This window comes from Psammomys obesus, unplaced genomic scaffold, assembly GCF_907164565.1.
Source record: "Psammomys obesus unplaced genomic scaffold, mPsaObe1.curated_primary_1811, whole genome shotgun sequence".
Classification (NCBI taxonomy): domain Eukaryota; kingdom Metazoa; phylum Chordata; class Mammalia; order Rodentia; family Muridae; genus Psammomys; species Psammomys obesus.
Window position 1 is genome coordinate 38,851,643 of NW_026596079.1, and position 17,813 is coordinate 38,869,455.

At 45.9% G+C, this 17,813-nt stretch overlaps 1 protein-coding gene across 3 annotated transcripts in view; it reads right to left on the reverse strand.

The window, feature by feature from the left end:
- Positions 1-14,378: 14,378 nt before the first annotated feature.
- Atp6v1c1 (ATPase H+ transporting V1 subunit C1) overlaps positions 14,379-17,813 on the reverse strand; it is a 42,128-nt gene continuing 38,693 nt past the window's right edge. For all 3 annotated transcript variants that reach the window (XM_055626365.1, XM_055626367.1, XM_055626364.1), the window contains 2 exons: positions 16,684-16,810; positions 14,379-15,251 (listed from right to left, as the gene is read on the reverse strand). In XM_055626365.1, coding sequence (XP_055482340.1) covers positions 15,156-15,251; positions 16,684-16,810 — 223 coding nt within the window. In that variant the 3' untranslated portion in view covers positions 14,379-15,155. The remainder of the gene's footprint in view (positions 15,252-16,683; positions 16,811-17,813) is intronic.

Sequence of the window (17,813 nt, forward strand, 5' to 3'; positions counted from 1 at the left end):
AATCAGGATATTTCTTGTGGGCAATAGGAGATGGGTGACCAGCAAAACAGAGAAAAGCACATGTACAGAATGAACCGGGTAACTCGTAATGACAGGACAGTGCGGGTATGACCTGCACATCTCCACAAACACAAGCTGCCGACTCAAGTCTTTTGATTTCACTTCTGCACATACCAAGAAACAACTGGCCCCTGAGAGCTGCCAGTGTGACCTGGCCATAGAGTATCCTGCTAGCTGGTCACACAGTATTCCACAGGGGTCTAAGAAGTACTCTTACTTGAGAAATTCACATGGTACATCTGAAGATTCGACCCTCCAAGGTTGGGTGGGCCTCATCCATTCAGAGGAAACTCTAACTAGACTGAAACACTGACCCCAGGGAGAAAGGCTCTTCCTGCCTCATGACCTTCAAACTGGGATATTGGCTCTTTCTGACTTTCATATTCTGATAGGGACACTGGAGGAACAAAATTTTTTTTAATATTTTCGTAATTACACATAAATTCCTTTCTCTGAAGAACTCTAATAATACACTGCCACACTCAATTGTGCTGGCTAGTTTTAGGTGAACTAGAGTCATCTGAGAGGAGAGAATCTCAATTGAGAAATTGTCTCCAGATCTTTTCTGAGAGTGTTTCTCCAACCAAGGGCCATGCATGGATATAACCTAGAAACCCTGCTCAGATGTAGCCCATGGCAGCTCAGTCTCTGAGTGGGTGTCCTAGTAAGGGGAACAGGGACTGTCTCTGACATGAACTCAGTGGCTGGCTCTTTGATCACCTTCCCACCCCCCGAACCCCCACCCCTCGCCGCCAAGGGAGGAAGGGAGGGGCAGCCTTGCCAAGCCACAGAGGAGGACATTGCAGCCAGTCCTGAAGAGACCTGATAAGCTAGGGTCAGATGGAAGGGGAGGAGGAGCTCCCCTATCAGTGAACTTAGAGAGAGGCAGGGAGGAGATGGGGGAGGGACAGTGGGATTGGGAGGAAATGAGGGAGGAGGCTACAGCTGGGATACAAAGTAAATAAACTGTAATTAATATAAAAAATAAAAATGTAATAAAAAAATCAGACTACAGAGCTGGCAGTGACGGCACACGCCTTTAATCCCAGTACTGGGAGGCAGAGGAAGGTGGATTTCTGAGTCTGAGGCCAGCCTGGTCTACAGAGCTTTTCCAGGACAGTCAAGAGCTACACAGAGAAACCCCATCTTGGAAACTAATAATAATAATAATAATAATAATAATAATAATAATAATAATAATAATATGATGATGACGACGACGACGACGACGACGTCGACGATGATGATGATGATAAGGCTACAGACAAGTCTATCGGGCGTTTTCTAATTAATGATTGATGGGGCAGAGCCCCGCCCCATTGTGGGTGGTGCCATTCCTGAGCTGGCAATCTTGATTCTATAGAAAAGCAAGCTGAGCAAGCCTGTAAGCACCACCCCTCTGCATCAGCTCCTACCTCCAGCTGCCCTGTTTGAGTCCCTGTCCTGACTTCCTTTGATGATGTGGAACTGTAAGCTGAATAAACCCTTTCCTCCCAGTTTCTTTGGTCATGGTGTTCATGACAGCACAGTAACCTTGAGTACGACAATGCCTTGTCATGCTTGCCTAACAGAGACTCTCTAAACTGTAGTCCTTAAAGAAAAAGAAAGAAAAACAGATTAAGGAAGAAAAAAGAATATGGAATAATTTTGGCCACATAAATTGCAAAGCGGAGAAATGGGGAGAGGTGTCAGGCAGCTAGGGAACACACGCTGAGGTGAGACCAAGAAGTAGTTAATGATATTTCAAAAGAAAGAAGCCTGGCAAGTGCGCTTCCCTGGCCCCTCCTTCCACTGTGGGAACGGCACCAAGCACCATATGGTGGCTGAGGAGTTAACTCTGGTGTTCAGGAGGAACTGGGGCTGGGAGCCTGGCTGTGGAGATAAGAGAAGAAACTGACTTGAGGGCGAACAGCCAACGAGAATCTGGAAAGCTGTGCCTACGGAAAATTTTACATTTCCCTTCAGCGTAGGTCCCTAATTACACGGGCTCAGACTCAGAAGGAAAGCTAACTCTTCTTAGGCAATCAGTTCCACGGGTCATGTCACCCCTGGAAGAAAGAGGAGGACCGCACCACACCGCTGCCCAAGCAAATGCTTTAAATGACTCACGCAGTAAGAGGGAGCAAGGGCAGCAGTTTCTAGGACATATACACTTTTTTTTTTTTAATTTTTCCCTTTTTTGGAGTAAGCGGAAATTGTTGCTCTTGTCTCTCGCACAAAGCTGGGACAGTTTACAACAAAGACAGCTCTTTCCACTAAAGTGATAAGAAACATAAACATACTGGAAAAATCCAAAAGGCAGTGTCACCCCCAACCCCGGCATAAAAGCCCCGTGAGAGTATGCTGTGATCGAGTGTTTTTAAAAACTACTACAAAGGGGGCTGCAGAGTCAGTCAGTTATATGTCAGCTGCTACTTAAAATGACAGAACTACAAGAAATTAGCAATCAAGTGTGGTGGTTTGAATAAGCCCACCCCACATTTTCAGGCATTTGACTACTTGGTCCCCACTTGGCGGCCCTGTCTGGGCAGGATCAGTAGGTGTGGCCTTGCTGGAGGAAGTGTATTCTGGAGGAGGGTGCGTTCTGAGAGTGGAGAGACCTGCACCATTTCAGGTCGGCTGTTTCCTGTTTGCAGCTTGAGGGGTGAGCTCTCAGCTGTCCCTGCCACCATGGCTGGTGCTTGCTGCCACACTTCCCTGACAGACTCTAGCCCTCGGGACTGTTAGTTCAAAATAAACCCTTCCTTCTGTAAGCGGCTTGGTCACAGCAATGGAAAAGGAACAAAGACATAAAGCTTATCTCAGGGCTGAGGAGATAGCTTGCTCAGTGGTTAAGAGCATTTGTTCTTGCAGGAGGCCTGGGTTTGGTTCCCAGCACCTACAAACGAAGGCTAACAATGTCTGTAACTCAGTTCCAGAGGATCCCAAACCCTCTTTTGGCCTCTTCAGGCATCAAGCATGCACTTGGTACGACACACACACGAAGGCAAAATATTCATACACACAAAATAAACAAATAAAAAGCTTTAGAATGACTAAATTCTATCTGGAATTTCACAGTCACTTGTAGAACAGGATTAAGCATATCGGCAACAAAAAGGGAAAAGTTCCCAACACCTAGCGTGCATCAGGCGCTGCACGCAATTCTTAGCAGGGGGAAAAGAAAAAGAGAAACAGAAGGGAAAGGAAGCGAGAACTTCCCAGCACAGACTCCAGGCCACTTTGTGGTGCAGAGCAGACTAGAAAGGCCACCTACTGGAGAGCCAGGACCCAGAGCAGGCTCAGAAAGGCCACCCAGAGAGCCAGGACCCAGAGCCGGCTCAGAAAGGCCACCCACTGGAGAGCCAGGACCCAGAGCCTACAATGTAGGTGCTACATACTGTAGAAGGAATTGTGGCCATGAAACCATGGTAAGACCACTGCTAGGACTATCCTTGAAAATGTGGATGAGCCCTTGGGTTACGAGCTTTGTTACTGGGACCCAAATGGCTGCTATAAACAATGGAATCGAGAAAGCCTTCCTTTTGGCTTAGCTGCGTCCTTGTCTTTTGATTCTGCGCCAGCTTGGAGGCAGAGCATTGCTGTGAGGGGAGGAAGCAAAGAACAGAGCAAGTCACACCATGGGGAACAAGAAGCAGAGCAATGTGAGGAAGAGGCCAAGGACAAGCTACCTCCGAGGAACCAGTCCCAGTGACTAACTCTCCAGCAAGGTCAGATCTGAGGTTTGTAGAACCTCCTGAAATAGCACCACCAGCTGAGGACTGTGTTTGAACACTTGGTCCCAGCTGGTGGCACTGTTTAGGTCAAGTCTGTAGGAGCTACACAGTCACCGGTGTGAGGCAGGGGTGGGGGGTGTTACAGCTCTGCACTGCTTCCTGTTGATCTGCGCTTTCTGCTCCACTGACAACTGTGTGCAAGCAACTCCGTCTCCATGTCCCCATCGCCACAGGCGGGAGGTCGGTGTGCCTTTCCCAGAAAGGACTGTTCCCTGTCAAATCATGAGCCACACTAACATGCTTCACCCTTTAAGCTGCTTCTTTCAATATTACAACAGCCACAAAAGTGACAAACCTGATGTCAAGAAACGTCGTGGGGGCCATCACTGTTGAGAAACCTCGATGCTGAGAAAACTCACTGTGTACTTCATGGTCATTTGAAACTGGTTTGTGGAAGGAATGTGGGATCCTTGAGCCCTCAGATGAGGTAAAGAGCTTGATGGGTGATTCTGTGGGGCGTTTACGAGGATGATGTTTCCGTTTTAAAAAATGAAGACAACAAAGCATTCTTAGAGCTTTTTTGGGGAGGGGGTGTCAGCAATTGGATTACAGACCATGTAAGTTACATGCTGCTGAAAAGTTCAGCCTCATTCTTCCTGTCTCCTAAAAATTTTAGTGAGGTGAATGCAAAAGCAAAGTTCTAATTAATAATTAACTATGGTGAGCTATCAAGACAGCATAATGCAAAAGCTACGCAGTTGCTACTCAGCAATTAATGAGTTTTACAGCAAAAAACAAATAAAAATAAAGACATGAAAATACGAAATTTGATAAAGAAAGAAGTGTGAGAGGAACTGAAGCTGTGGGTACAGCAGCTGCGGACACAGCAGTGGTGACTATTAGAGATCAATAGGCTAGCAGCATGCTCCCATGAAGACAGAAGTCAAGATACCCTGAAAGCAAGACCTCACCCCGGACTCCAGGGTGTGGCAACACAAAACTGCTACTACAAAAAACAAAACAAAACAAAACAAAACAAAACACTGTTCTGAAAAGTATTCACTGGAATCCTGGGAAGTGACTACTCACTTCTTATAGTTTTCAAAAATAAACTTGAAGCCAGGTGGTGATGGTGCACACCTTTAATCCCAGCACTTGGGCGGCAGAGGCAGGCAGATCTCTGAGGCCAGCCTGGTCTACAGAGTGAGTTCCAGGACAGCCAGGGCTACACAGAAAATCCCTGTTTCAAAAAACAAAACAAAACAACAACAACAAAACACTTCAGTGGAACAATCCTGAGACACACAGGAGGGGCAGCAGGCACCTTGTTTCAGTCACTTTAAAGTCAAAATTCTAGACTTAACATTCAGTTAAGAGGTTCCTGTCATGTTATTAACTGTGTTAGAAAATAAAGTTAAGAGGAACATCACCTATCACAGCTGTTAGTCAGTGTCCAGACGTGTCTCAGCTAAGGCCTGTAAGTGTCCTAACGCAGGTGTTCTAAACCTTTAAGATGTCACCTGCTAGCATGGGCAATGTTGCTGCTGAGTGAAGGTGCCTCTTCGGGCATATTTAGTCTGCATGGTATGTATGGCCAATAAGTGGAAAAGGGTTATTATCGAATTTTCTGTTCTCATGTTTTTCAAAACAAGTTTTGTCTGTATCATGGTCCTGGCTGTCCTGGAACTTGCTCTGTAGACCAGGCTGGCCTCAGCCTCACAGAGATCCACCTGCCTCTGCCTCCCCGATGCTGGGGTTATGGGTGCGTACCACCACACCCAGACTATTGGACTTCTGTTTTGCCTTGATTGTACTTTGGCTGAAAAGCTTGTGTTCACAGCAGTGGGGAACCCCCGAAACAGGGTTTTTTTCTCAGAGTCCTGGCGGGGCTTACTTTGTAGACCAGACTGGTCTCAAACTCAGAGAGTCTCCTCCTCTGAGATTAAAGGTGTGCACCACCACAGCCAGCTTACAGTAGGAACTAAGAAATGTCTACATTCTAATAAAGTGTTGGCACAAATATGAGAGGGGAAGGAGTGCAGGTCTGGAGCAGAGCATGCTCCCACAGCAAGCTAGGAAAGTGTTTCCTCAAGTTCAGCCAGGCGGCATTCACACCCGTGTAGGTGCAGGGACCAGCAGACTTCTCCAGCTGGCAGCTTCCACAGTGCTGATTTCATAAGCACCGAGAGCCAATGGTCCTGGGGTGGAAGAGGCCCAACAGCAAGGTTCCAGAAAGTTCCAGGTCAAGGAACTGCGGTAGGGTCCAACTGTCACGAAGAGGTCTGGAGACACTGAGGGAAGCTGGGTGAAGGAAAGCCTTAGCTGCCATGAAACCCCCGGATTTTGTAGATACTTGGTTCTAGCAGAGTGGAGCTGGCTCAGAACAAAAACTATTTGTGCCATGGGCAGCTGAGGGCTAAAAGTGGGCCCAAGATGCTGGACAAGGAGCCATAGGATTTGATGCTTACTGCTGGAACTTGATCTTAGGTTTGTTCCACCTGTCCTTGCTATGCCCGTTTCTTTTGGAAATGTTTACTCTACCATTGCATGTTTGATACACATACACACACACACACACACACACACACACACACACACACACACTCACTCACTAAGGAAAGATTCTGGGCATTTGAACAATGTCAGAACTATAAAACTATTCACTTCCAGTCACATGGAATGTATTTTGATGCACTGGGCCCCCATTGGTTTGAACACTTACTTCTCCGCTTATGGGGCCATTTGGGACATACTGTGGAATGTTTTGGAAGTGGGACCTAGCACGAGGAAGTGATCACTTGAGAGTTGTATACCAGCATCAATTCACCAAGTGCAGTTGACCCCTCTGCTTCCTGACCTCTGAGATGCTAGCAAGCATGCATGCTCTCACTGCTGCTACAGACAGGACCAGGTCCACCACCATGAGGAATGTCACCTCCCCTTGTTGCTTCTTTCAGCTGTTTTACCACAGTGATGAGAAAACTAACAGGTCCACAAAACCCTCCAGTGATTCAAGGGCTGCCCATGCTACATAACAAGACTAAAAATAAATTAAAGTGGAGTGGCACACAACTTTTTAGATTAATTACAGCTTGTTCACTTTGTATCCCAGCTGTAGCCCCTTCCCTTATCCCCTCCCAACTCCACCCTTCATCTCTCATCTCCTCCCATGCCCTTCTCCAAGTCCACAGAAAGGGGAGGTCCTCCTCTCCTTCATCTGACCCTAGCTTATCCAGTCTCATCAGAACTGGCTGCATTGTCCTCCTCTGTGGCCTGGCAAGGCTGCCCCCCCGTGAGAAGGAGGTGCTCAAAGAACTAACCACTAAGTTCATGTCAGACAGTCCCTATTCCCCTTACTAGGAAACCCACTTGGATACTGAGCTGCCATGGGCTACATCTGTACAGGGGTTCTAGGTTATGGCCATGAATGGTCCTTGGTTGGAGTATCAGTCTCAGAAAAGACCCCTGGTGGTGGCACACAATTTTAATCCCAGCACTTAGGAGACAGAGGCAGGTGGATCTCTTTGCAAGTTTCATGCCAGCCTGGACTACATCAAGAATTCCAGGCAAGGCTACACAGAGAGACCCTCTCAAGAACAAAGCCAAAAGGTATTGATAAGGACTGCACCATCAGCAGACAGCAAACAACTGTAAATGAACGCTCCATGGCATGGTGACCTAGGCACGGCAGCAAAGATATCCTCAAACTGGCAAGCCCTAGACAGCAGATCCTCAACCAGGCAGCTTCAGAGAGTGCTGATAACAAATGCTCCTGTGGACACTGTGACCAGTGAAGGAACTGGAACTACCTGAACACCAGGCCTGGAAATAGAGGAAGGTTTGCAGGAGGTGTGGAGTGAATGCAAATAGAGTACACACAAACAGAAAATGGGGGAGGGAAGTGTGGTACTCCCTTTGGCAAGGGACTGTCTTCCAACTGTGTAGACAGACAGTTGGAAATCACCGAGAATTTCAGATATCCCTGGGGAGGCTGTTTACATGGAGTTTCACAGAATAAAAATTACCTTTTTAAAGTTGTGCCACTTAGGGCTGGAGAGAACTGGCGGCTTTTCCAGAAGCCCTTGGTTCAGTGGCCAGCATCTACCCGACAGCTCACAATCAACTGGAATTCCAGTTGCAAGAAATCCGACACCCTCCTCTGCCCTCTGAGGGCACCAGACTCACAAGTCTCTCTCTTTCTCACACACACAGAGAATACTCATACACATAAACAACTAAAAGAATTAAAAACTCTCATCACTTGGTTGTTAGTATGTTTGCCAAGTTGTACATCCATTACCAACACCACCTAATTTTTATCATTTTATTAAAAGTCCTCTACCAATTGGCTATTGTCACAAACCTCTTCCTTTTTAGTACCTGCCAACCACTAAGCTTTCTTAGTCTATGGATTTGCCTACATTTCACATATAAAATCCTGTTGACTTTTTGTGTCTGGCTTCTTAGCATGTTTTCAAGGTTCATCCACATACTTTGCATGCTCTGAATTTCCTAAGTTTTTGTGTGGTTTCAATTTTCTTAGGTATGTGAGATCCTTAGCAGTTAAGAGCACTGGCTGCTCTTCCAGAGGACCACAGCACCCACATGGCAGCTCACAGCTTCCTGTAACTCTGATGCCCTCTTTTGCCCTCTGCAGGCACAGCTTGCATACGGTACAAACACACAGGCAAAAACCCACACACATAAAAGAAAAAAAAAGGTTCCCATCAAATTAAAAAGAAACATTAAAGAAGATTCTGCTTCCAGCCAACACAGAGAAGACCAAGTTTAAAAGAGAAAATTGAGTTTGAATAAGACCTTTGTGGGCAGCAATTCAGAACAGTGACTTGCCACCCCTAGCTGAGAACAGAGCAGAGACGGGGGACAGAGTGGCCACTGAGGAGCTGTCACATACACTGGAGAAGATACACAGAGAGCAGAGAGGGCAGAGAAAAGCTGGGCGAGAGGGGATTTGTCCAAATGTTCCACATAACAGGTACACAGGGCGAGAGACTAGGAGCACAGGGTAACACCAGGCTGTAAGTGAAGAGCTTGGCTCTCAGCCCCTCCAGCCCAGTCTGCTACCAGCAGGACAGTGCCACCGGGCTCAAGGATATGACAGGACCTTTACCTGCACAGCACTCACAGAACTCGACCCTCCTAAACAGAATGGCTCTTCCTGGCGGCATCTGCACTTCTCGCAAGAGGCCTTAACTCCTCCATATTTTGTCAACTGCAGATCCTGTCGGTGTAGACTAATGACGTAGTTCAGGAGCATCTCCTTGAGGTCTCCCTAGAGCTGTGTAGTGAATGCCCTGCACAAAAGGAATGCTAAGTAGGCACTGACTGACAGGAAATTATGCTCCCATCAGAGGCACGCAGCTGTGTTTTCAATTCTGCTCAATATTTCCCATCAGAAACAGCTTTTGGTTTTTCAGTGCTGCAACTGATTTACCCTCATGCACAGAGACACCGTGCGTTTTGTGATCAAAGCGGATGCTGTCTCTGCAGCAATCCAAGGCACTTAGCAGTGACTCGCAGAGCAGTCCTCTCCTCCTGTAGTTTCTCAGACTGGCGGGGAACCAATCTGGTGGTCAAGGCAAACAGAGGCTAGGCTGTCTCTTCTAGTTAGAGGAAGATCAAGAAAATAAGGGGGGGCATAATAGATCCAGGCCACATGGCAGCCAAAGTGTAAAGGGGGCCACTGCATGGCCACGAGCCACTCATTGCTAGCTATACTTCAAAAATCACTTTAGTTGCATTTCAAGTGATCAACATCAAGCCGGATGTGGTGGCACACGCATGAAACCCCAGCACTCAGGGAGGCAGAGGCAGGCGGGTCTCTGTGAGTTTGAAGCCAGCCTGGTCTACAATCGAGTCCAGAACAGCCAAGGCTACACAGAGAAACCCTGTCTTGGGGAAGAAAAAACAAAAAATAAAAACAATCAAGTGACCAACATGTATGGGCCAACGGGCAACACAAACCCAGACTATAGTTATCAGCACAGAGAATTATTTTGGACAGGGTTATCTTCAGCCAGACCTGCTGTGTAATTGGATTTTGCAGAGTATGGGTCTACAGGTAGACGAAATCATATTAGCTACGTTTCTTCTTTGTGACCAAACACCTGACAATTTCAGGGAAAGAAGAATTAGAGGATTTATGTGAGCTCCCGGTTTAAAGAGGGACAGCCCACCACAGTGGGAAGGCACGGTGGTCGGGTATGAGCAGCCAGTGGCAATGCCTGAAGGCAAGGTAGGGGCGATGAGTGCTTGAGCACCTCCTACTCCTCCCTCTACTCAGTCTGGAACTGCAGACCACTGCAGCCCAAAGCAATGCATGGCTCCCAGTAGAAGCTCATGGTGTGCGTGCGCTCGCACACAGATGCGATTAAAATGAATTACTTAGCATTTTCTGGAAGTTTTCTTCTAATGTGGCTTGATAAAGTACCCCCAATGAGAATGCTGCCAAGTGTGGGCCTCTCTGTAACCACACACCCATCTCAGAACCAAACACCTGGGCAGAGGACGAGGGAAGCGTAAAGCAGCACCACAGTGCCCTCTTGTGGCACCACACAGGACCTACACTCTGGGAATCAATCCAAATATAAAATGGTAAGTATTAAACATGGCGATCTGTGTTAAGAAAAAGGGATGATTGGAGCAAAGTAAGTCCTCCTTTAAAGAAAGTTGCCACAGCTTATCTGCTGAGGCCAACCATGTACCTGGTTATCGGCAATACAAGGAAACTTGCTCCCTGGATTCCATCTTCTGCATATTGTCTATCTGATCACACAACCACCTCCAAGGTCAAAGCAATACTGGTAATTATCCCTTCACCTGGCAATGTTCCTTCTCTCTTTCCTTACCTTCTAGGTTTCCTGATACAAACCATTTATTCTTTCCAAGTCTTGCTTGGACATTTCGTAAATGTATGTAACAGTCATGGCAAACAGGTTCTCAATCAAAAATAATGTGATTTTGATCGCTATTTGCAGGTTTTACAGTTTGCCACTAGGGCCTTGCACATGATGCCATCTGCATGTGGGTGGGCCTGGAAAGCAGGGCTCTCTGGCTTTGTGGGTCACACACGGTGGGACACGTCCTTGGGCGACAAGTCAGAATCACTGATTTGACCATAATGATCTCCAAAACATATACAACCATCCCTATTTGAAGACAGCCTCAAGGGGCCTCGCACTATTTGAGTCGGCACTCCTAATACAGTTTGGAGGAAGCTTCCTCAAAGGCAGCCTCAGTCCCACTGGCTGAGCCTATCTCTTGGGTGTTCTGTAGATTACTCCTCAGGTCTACGAAGGACTGTAAATTAGCTCTCTTGGGCGTTGAGTATGAATCTGCACTTTTACTAAAATTTCCTGCCACAGACAGGACAGCAATGTCAGTCCTGAGTAACTGGCAGGAAATCTCCGGTTTGGTGCTGCCTTATTTTTTATTTTTTGAGATAAGGTTTCTCTGTTTAATAGCCCTGGCTGTCCTGGAACAAACTTTGTAGACCAGATAGACGCGGAACTCACAGAGATCTGCCTGCCTCTGCCTCCCAGGATCAAAGGGTGTGTGCCACCATGCCCAGCTTTAGAAAGCCTTCATCCTGACACTCCTGGCAGTCTCTTCTGCAGAGCTACTCCATAGCAAGGGTTTCTCCGACAGACTGACACTACTGTCACGGCAGGTAGGTCTTCTGGACAATGAAATGGTTCCAATGTGATATATTTTTCCTTATAAAGAAGCCAGAATTACACTCAGAGATTTTGAAAGACTTGACTCTATGTGTCTGAGTGTTTGCCTGCATGTGTGTACCACAGATGCCAGTGAGTGCTGGTCACTGGAGCTGGAGTTTCAGGTGTTAGTGTGCCTGTTCATGCTAGAAACCAAACCTGGGTCCTCTGCCCTCCGCAAGAGCTGAGCCACCCTCCAGTCTCCACACTCAGATGTTTTTAAAGAATCCAATGTTATAAAAATGCAGACTATGAATAAATCCATATTGAAATGGCAATGTAAAAAATCATTATTACAGTTTTTATTGTTGTTTTCTTTTTTGAGACAGGGTCTTTCCACTACATAGCCCTGGCTGTCCTGTATTTCACTATGTAGACCAGACTAGCCTAGTCAGAGATCCACCTGCTTCCTGGGCGACAGGATTACAGGCACACACCATCACACCTGGCACTGATTAACTTTTAATTAAGTGCTTATCTCTAGAACACAATACAGTTAAAGACTTCTCACAACAAACTATCTTTCAATAATTTACTACATTTGATTTTAACCAAGAAACTGAGAAATGATTTATTCTTTTACTGAAACAATAACCATCTATTTTTCTAAAGGCAGCAAAGGTTTTCACTGTAAGCAGTCTGTAATATCTTTCATATTTATATCAGTTTGTTTCATTTAGACACGAGCGCAGGCAGACACACACTCCTCTGTGGATCTGCAGAAAGGACTGCTCTGAAGACATTACTTGATGGGTGCTTGCTGCAAAATCCACTCAGGATCTGGTCCAGAGGGCTAGGGCAGCTTCAGCAGGCTTGCAGAGGCAACCAGTGTCCAGGGCCTTAAGATACAGGTGACTACAGTTAAGCATGCACCAGCTAAACACAGCACCACCCACCATCTGAGGCCTGTGCTGGGCTCCTGCCAAATGCCAACACCATTCAGCACCACTGTACCCTCCAAACTCACTGTCTATACTGGACAAAGAATGAGGGATGTACTCTGGCCACTCACAAAGCACCTTTTGGAAAACAGATGTATGGTGGGAAGATCCCAGCAGTCAAAAATGTTACTAGGTTCAAATATGACCCTGACTCAAAGTCTGTGAGCCCAGCTTGTCAGGGCTGGGGAATGACGGGGGGGATGACTGCCTAGCATGTGTCAGCTCTGGGTTTATCCCCAGCTCACATACATGCATACATATTTGCGGCTCTTCTCTGACTCTGCGTCCCTACCCCATGAACAGGTGACCAGTCCTCCCGTCACCACAGACAAAGAAAGGCCGAGGCATCGGAGAAGAATGGTCTCCACAGTCCACGACATCTTACAATCACTAGGCTTTACACAGGAGACCAGGGACAACCCTCAGGAGGGCAGCTGGACAGGACCAGTCCTCTTCCACAGTGTGGCTGCCACCAACAATATAAACACTCCAACATGGACAGAACACAACGACTCGGAAGCTGCTTTACCACTGTGCTCAGACACAAATTCTGACCCTACTTGTCAGCATTTCTAACCTTCAGACTCCCCAACAGTGTGTACCCTGAAGCTCCCATATTAACCAGTGAGGCAGCTCCCAGCTGTAGGCACAAGCATGTGCTAAGCTCTCCCAGCAACCCTCTGCACTGCTGAGCCATGGGGCAGTTACTCATCACCACAGCCTTTACCGTCTCTAGTAGGGATGGCCTGGACCTCAGAGCTCATCAACAACGTTGGTTGGGTCTCGGCCCTCTGCAGCACTGTACTCAAAGGAAGAGTAAAGTGTCAGAACTCCACACACACACTAATTCACACCGGAACATGGTTCCTACCCACTCACACCAGAATCACAGCCCAAATACCTTACAGCCATCATGTGGCCTACTGGTCACTAATGTCTCAACACATTTCCTATGATGGAGACTAACCACACCCCTGAGATGAGCAAAGTTCAAAGAACACTTGCAAAAGAAAGTAAGAAAAGCCCAAGAAGTTCTGAAAGTGAAAGGTTTTCATCGTCCTCTAGTCTACAGGAAACAGAAGAAAAACTGCATTCCGGGCGCTTTACACACTTTCAACCTCGGCAGGGGAAGGCAGGTCTCTATTCAAGGCCAGCCTGGTCTACATAGCAAGTTCCAGGCCACCAGAGCTGCACAGGGAGACTCTGTGCCAACACTAATCACACATATCTGGAATTTAGGGTTCTGACCAATAATGTGGCACATGTGTCAAAACTTAATATATACACTTGTAGAATCTCTTACTATTCAAAGTGCAGAGACCTATGCAAGCATGTGTCAAGGCTGAAACCCACCACTGACTTCTGTGACAGCATGATCAGTAGAGTGAAGAGCTCAAGTCTCAGCCATGTGGATCTCAGATAAACCATTAATCCAAATAAGCAAATGACAGGCGTGTGAAATATAATCCTTGCTTTCTTCAAGCAAGCTCTAAGTTTAGGGGAAGGGAAGGAAGGCGGAAGAGGAAGAGGGAGGGAAGTGAGGGAAATAAATGCTGGACATGAAAATGGCCACAAACTTCCTCTGAGGTGAGAATTAGAGGGGTGGGGTATCTGTAGATAGTTGTATGTTTGAAGTAATTAGTTATGAAACAAAAATACAAAATCTCAAATGACAAAGATCTTGAATGTGGATTTTCTAAAAGGGGTGAACAGGTGCAGAACAGTTCTCCTGCCTGCAAAGCTGAGTGCTTTGCAGTGAGGGCAGTATCACCGCAAACCTGCACTCTCAGAATTCTTTCCAGATTTTAAGCCACGGTGTTCATTTCAGGGACTGTAAAGCCAGTAATGCTTATTTTCAGACCTGTCAGCTCGGCAAAGTTAAAGTGGAAATAAAGACTTAGACAAAACAAATGACTAACACTGCATAGTTTTGCTACACTTTATTCAAAACTGGCCCCACTTCTTATTTAGGAGAACTATGCATCCAGTGTGCAAATATAAATATTGCCATGTGTCGGAAAAATAACCTTCAGATTTGTGCTCTGACCCAAATTTGGCACAATTAAATCATATGCAAGTCAGACACAAACGTCCACACCTCGGCAGGAGTAAAATCCTGAAAGCAGCCCAGTGAGTTAAGACTGTACCTCCATCGAGCCCACACTGCGGAGAAATCCTCTAAGTCACACACACAGCACAGCGTGCACAGGTTCTTTTATTCTGTCCTGTGGGTGTCAACAGTGCTGACAAAATAGTGTTGGGACCTTCCGAAAGTGCACACCTGCATGTTGTCACATGGCGCTACATCATGACCTGGTAGCTACTGAACAGTAATGTCTACTAAACACAGTGAACAAAAGGCATGTTTACAACATTCCCTGTAAACAAGGCTGTGCACAACAGTAACACACAGAATTATGCATACCATATCAAGGAGGAAAATACCTCTTTAAATAAACTACTCTATGTATAAATAAATTCTGATTTTTTTTCAGTACACATTTACAGACCTGATCAATATAAAGAAACAATATATATATATATATTTGTTTTTCCTTTAAAAAGCAAATGTTGAGATATGGACCACATGAGAAAATCCACCGAGGGAAAAGGGTAGGGAGCAAGCAAAGGGCGTGAGAGTCATGAGAGTTAATTCTGTGAGCACAGACCAACACAGGACAGGATTGATTGGGAGCTCATTTTTACTTGAATTCCAGCAAGTTGCAATCAATCTTGTAATACACATAGGGGTAGTATTCTTGCTGACTCAGGTTTAGGCCAGGAATATCCATAGGAGCCTACGGAGAAACCACAAACACCCAGTTAGGGACTCCCAGGACCTTTTATGGACACCTAGTCTGAGCTAAGTATTCACTTTGTACTAAGTCCTGGAGCCTGCTGAGTCACTGAGAAACACATCAAGCAGAAAGGACAGGCTAAGCTGTGACTCGGACACCTACTTGACTGAACCATGACTTGCCCATGCTTTATTGTGTAGAACTGCAAACGGAAACCTTTTAAATCTTAGGTTTAGGGGGAAAGTCTTACCAAATGTAGTATCTAAATAAACCAAGAGTATTTTTAAAGACTCCAGGTGTATTTGCACCTCATAAAAATTTCCAGGCAGCGAAGTCTGTACCAAACACTTAGGATTTTTTTTTTTTTAATTTTTAAAAAGATTTACTTGTTTATTATTTACACAGTATCCTGCCTGCATGTGTGCCTGCACACCAGAAGAGGGCACCAGATCTCATTATAGATGGTTGTAAGCCACCATGTGGTGGCTGGGAATTGAACTCGGGACCCTTGGAAGAAGAGCCAGTGGTCTTAACCTCTGAGCCATCTCTCCAGCCCGACTTAGGATTCTTATATTCTCCATAATCTTGTGAAAATATAAAAAGTCATTTTCTACACTTTCTCTTATCAAGAAAACTAATTTTTTGTTATTCTGATATATGAGATAGTACTGTCTTATACAAACAACAAACCACACCAACTGCTTCTTGTCCTCTGTTTGAAAGCTATTTCAGAGCGGTGGTGACTCAGCATGGAGAGGCTGGGTCTTCCTCCACAGGACCTGAGTCCAGTTCTCAGTACCGATATGGCTGTAACTGCAGCTCTAGGGAGCCTTCCTCCCTCTTCTGGCCTCCTTGGGTGTTAGACACTCACTGGTGCACAGACAAGCACACAGGCACAACACCATAACGTAACATTTTAAAACCACTTTAGAGAAATGACAATTCCCTTCAAAGTGTTCATCTGAGCCAAAAAGATCAAAGAGATGGCTCAATGGGTAAAGGTTCTGGCTGCCAAGTCTCCTAATAACCTAAGCTTGAACCTGGGGCCCACAAGGTGGAAAGAAAAGTTACACACACACACACACACAGGAATATGCTAATTGCTAGTCTACTGACTCTATTATTTCTACCAAACAAAATTAAAATAATTTCGTATTTTCTTCTTCTCTGCAATTTAGTTTTTAAGAACTACTAGGAGCATTGGATGTCTGTGAACTTCTGCAACTGTAGACGTCTGATACATGGCAAGATCATGATGAGTCTAGAAATACCAGGAATAGCTGCAGCTAGTACACAACACGGAAGTTGACCTAAGGGAGGGAGATGCTCAGAGGAACAAGGCAACCGGTGCCGAGCACTTACTTGCTGTCCTGGGAAGACTCACTCTGCAGTGCTCTCCCCCTCCCAAGCCCTCTAAGTCACGTGCACTTACGTCAATGATAGCAGCCGCACTGCTGTCCAGATGTTTGTACAGCTCGTGTAGCACTTCTCGAAGCTTCTTCATTGTTTTCTTATTAGGCTGAAGGAGCATTGCTTGGAAGTTCACCGGCAAGCCGTACCTTGAAAAGCAGCAGAGACCGTGTGCACATGGCACAGACAGACACTTTCCTTTTAGAGCAAACATCCTCCCACTTCTCTTCACGGGCAGAGTGTATCCTGTCAGATACTCCTTTTACAAGACTGCCACCAGCCACAGACATTTATACTAGTGTGCAAACACAAACCTCTGAGCCACTAGAAATCTGCTAGTAAGAAGAATTGAGCCTTTCAGGGACCGGCAGCTCATGCTGGTGACACCAGCACTGGAGAAACTAAGGCAAAGGGCTGTGTAAGTCTGAGGCCAGTCAAGGCTGTAGTGGGAAAACACACACTGGGCATTGATTAATGTTCAATTTTATAGTAATCTCTGAATATGCCCACTACATAAAAATAACAGGGCTAGAAGCTACATTTATAATTTAAAACTAAGCTTTTCTATTTCTGCTTTAAACATCTTAAGAATTTAAAATGAGAAGCGTGGCTACAGTCAAGTCCTTGAATGATTTCTAACAGCATGTGTAGAGAGTCACAGGACAACTGACATTCTAGCTGTCTGGAATCCTGTCAAACTATGTGCAAAATATCTGAAAAAGCTTCATTTTAAACAATCATTACACTTTTTTTCAAAGACAGGGTTCACTGATGTTTAAACCAGGCTGCCCTTGAACTCAGAGAGCTGCCTACCTATGCTTTCTGCCTACTAGAATTAAAGGTGTGCACCACCACACACAACTTCGCTAGCATCTTACAATTCTTTCCGCACTTAGCTACAAATCATATGCCACATACTGATAGTGAAGCAAGAACCACAAAATGATGATGGGCCGAGGGCCGGGTGCAGTGGCACATGCCTGTAATCCCAACACTCAGGGAGGCAGAGGCAGACAGATCTCTGTGAGTTCGAGGCCAGCCTGGTCTACAAAGTGATCCAAGACAGAGACAGAGAACCTTGTCTCTCAACAAACAAACAAACAAAACACACACACACACACACACACACACACACACACACACACACACACA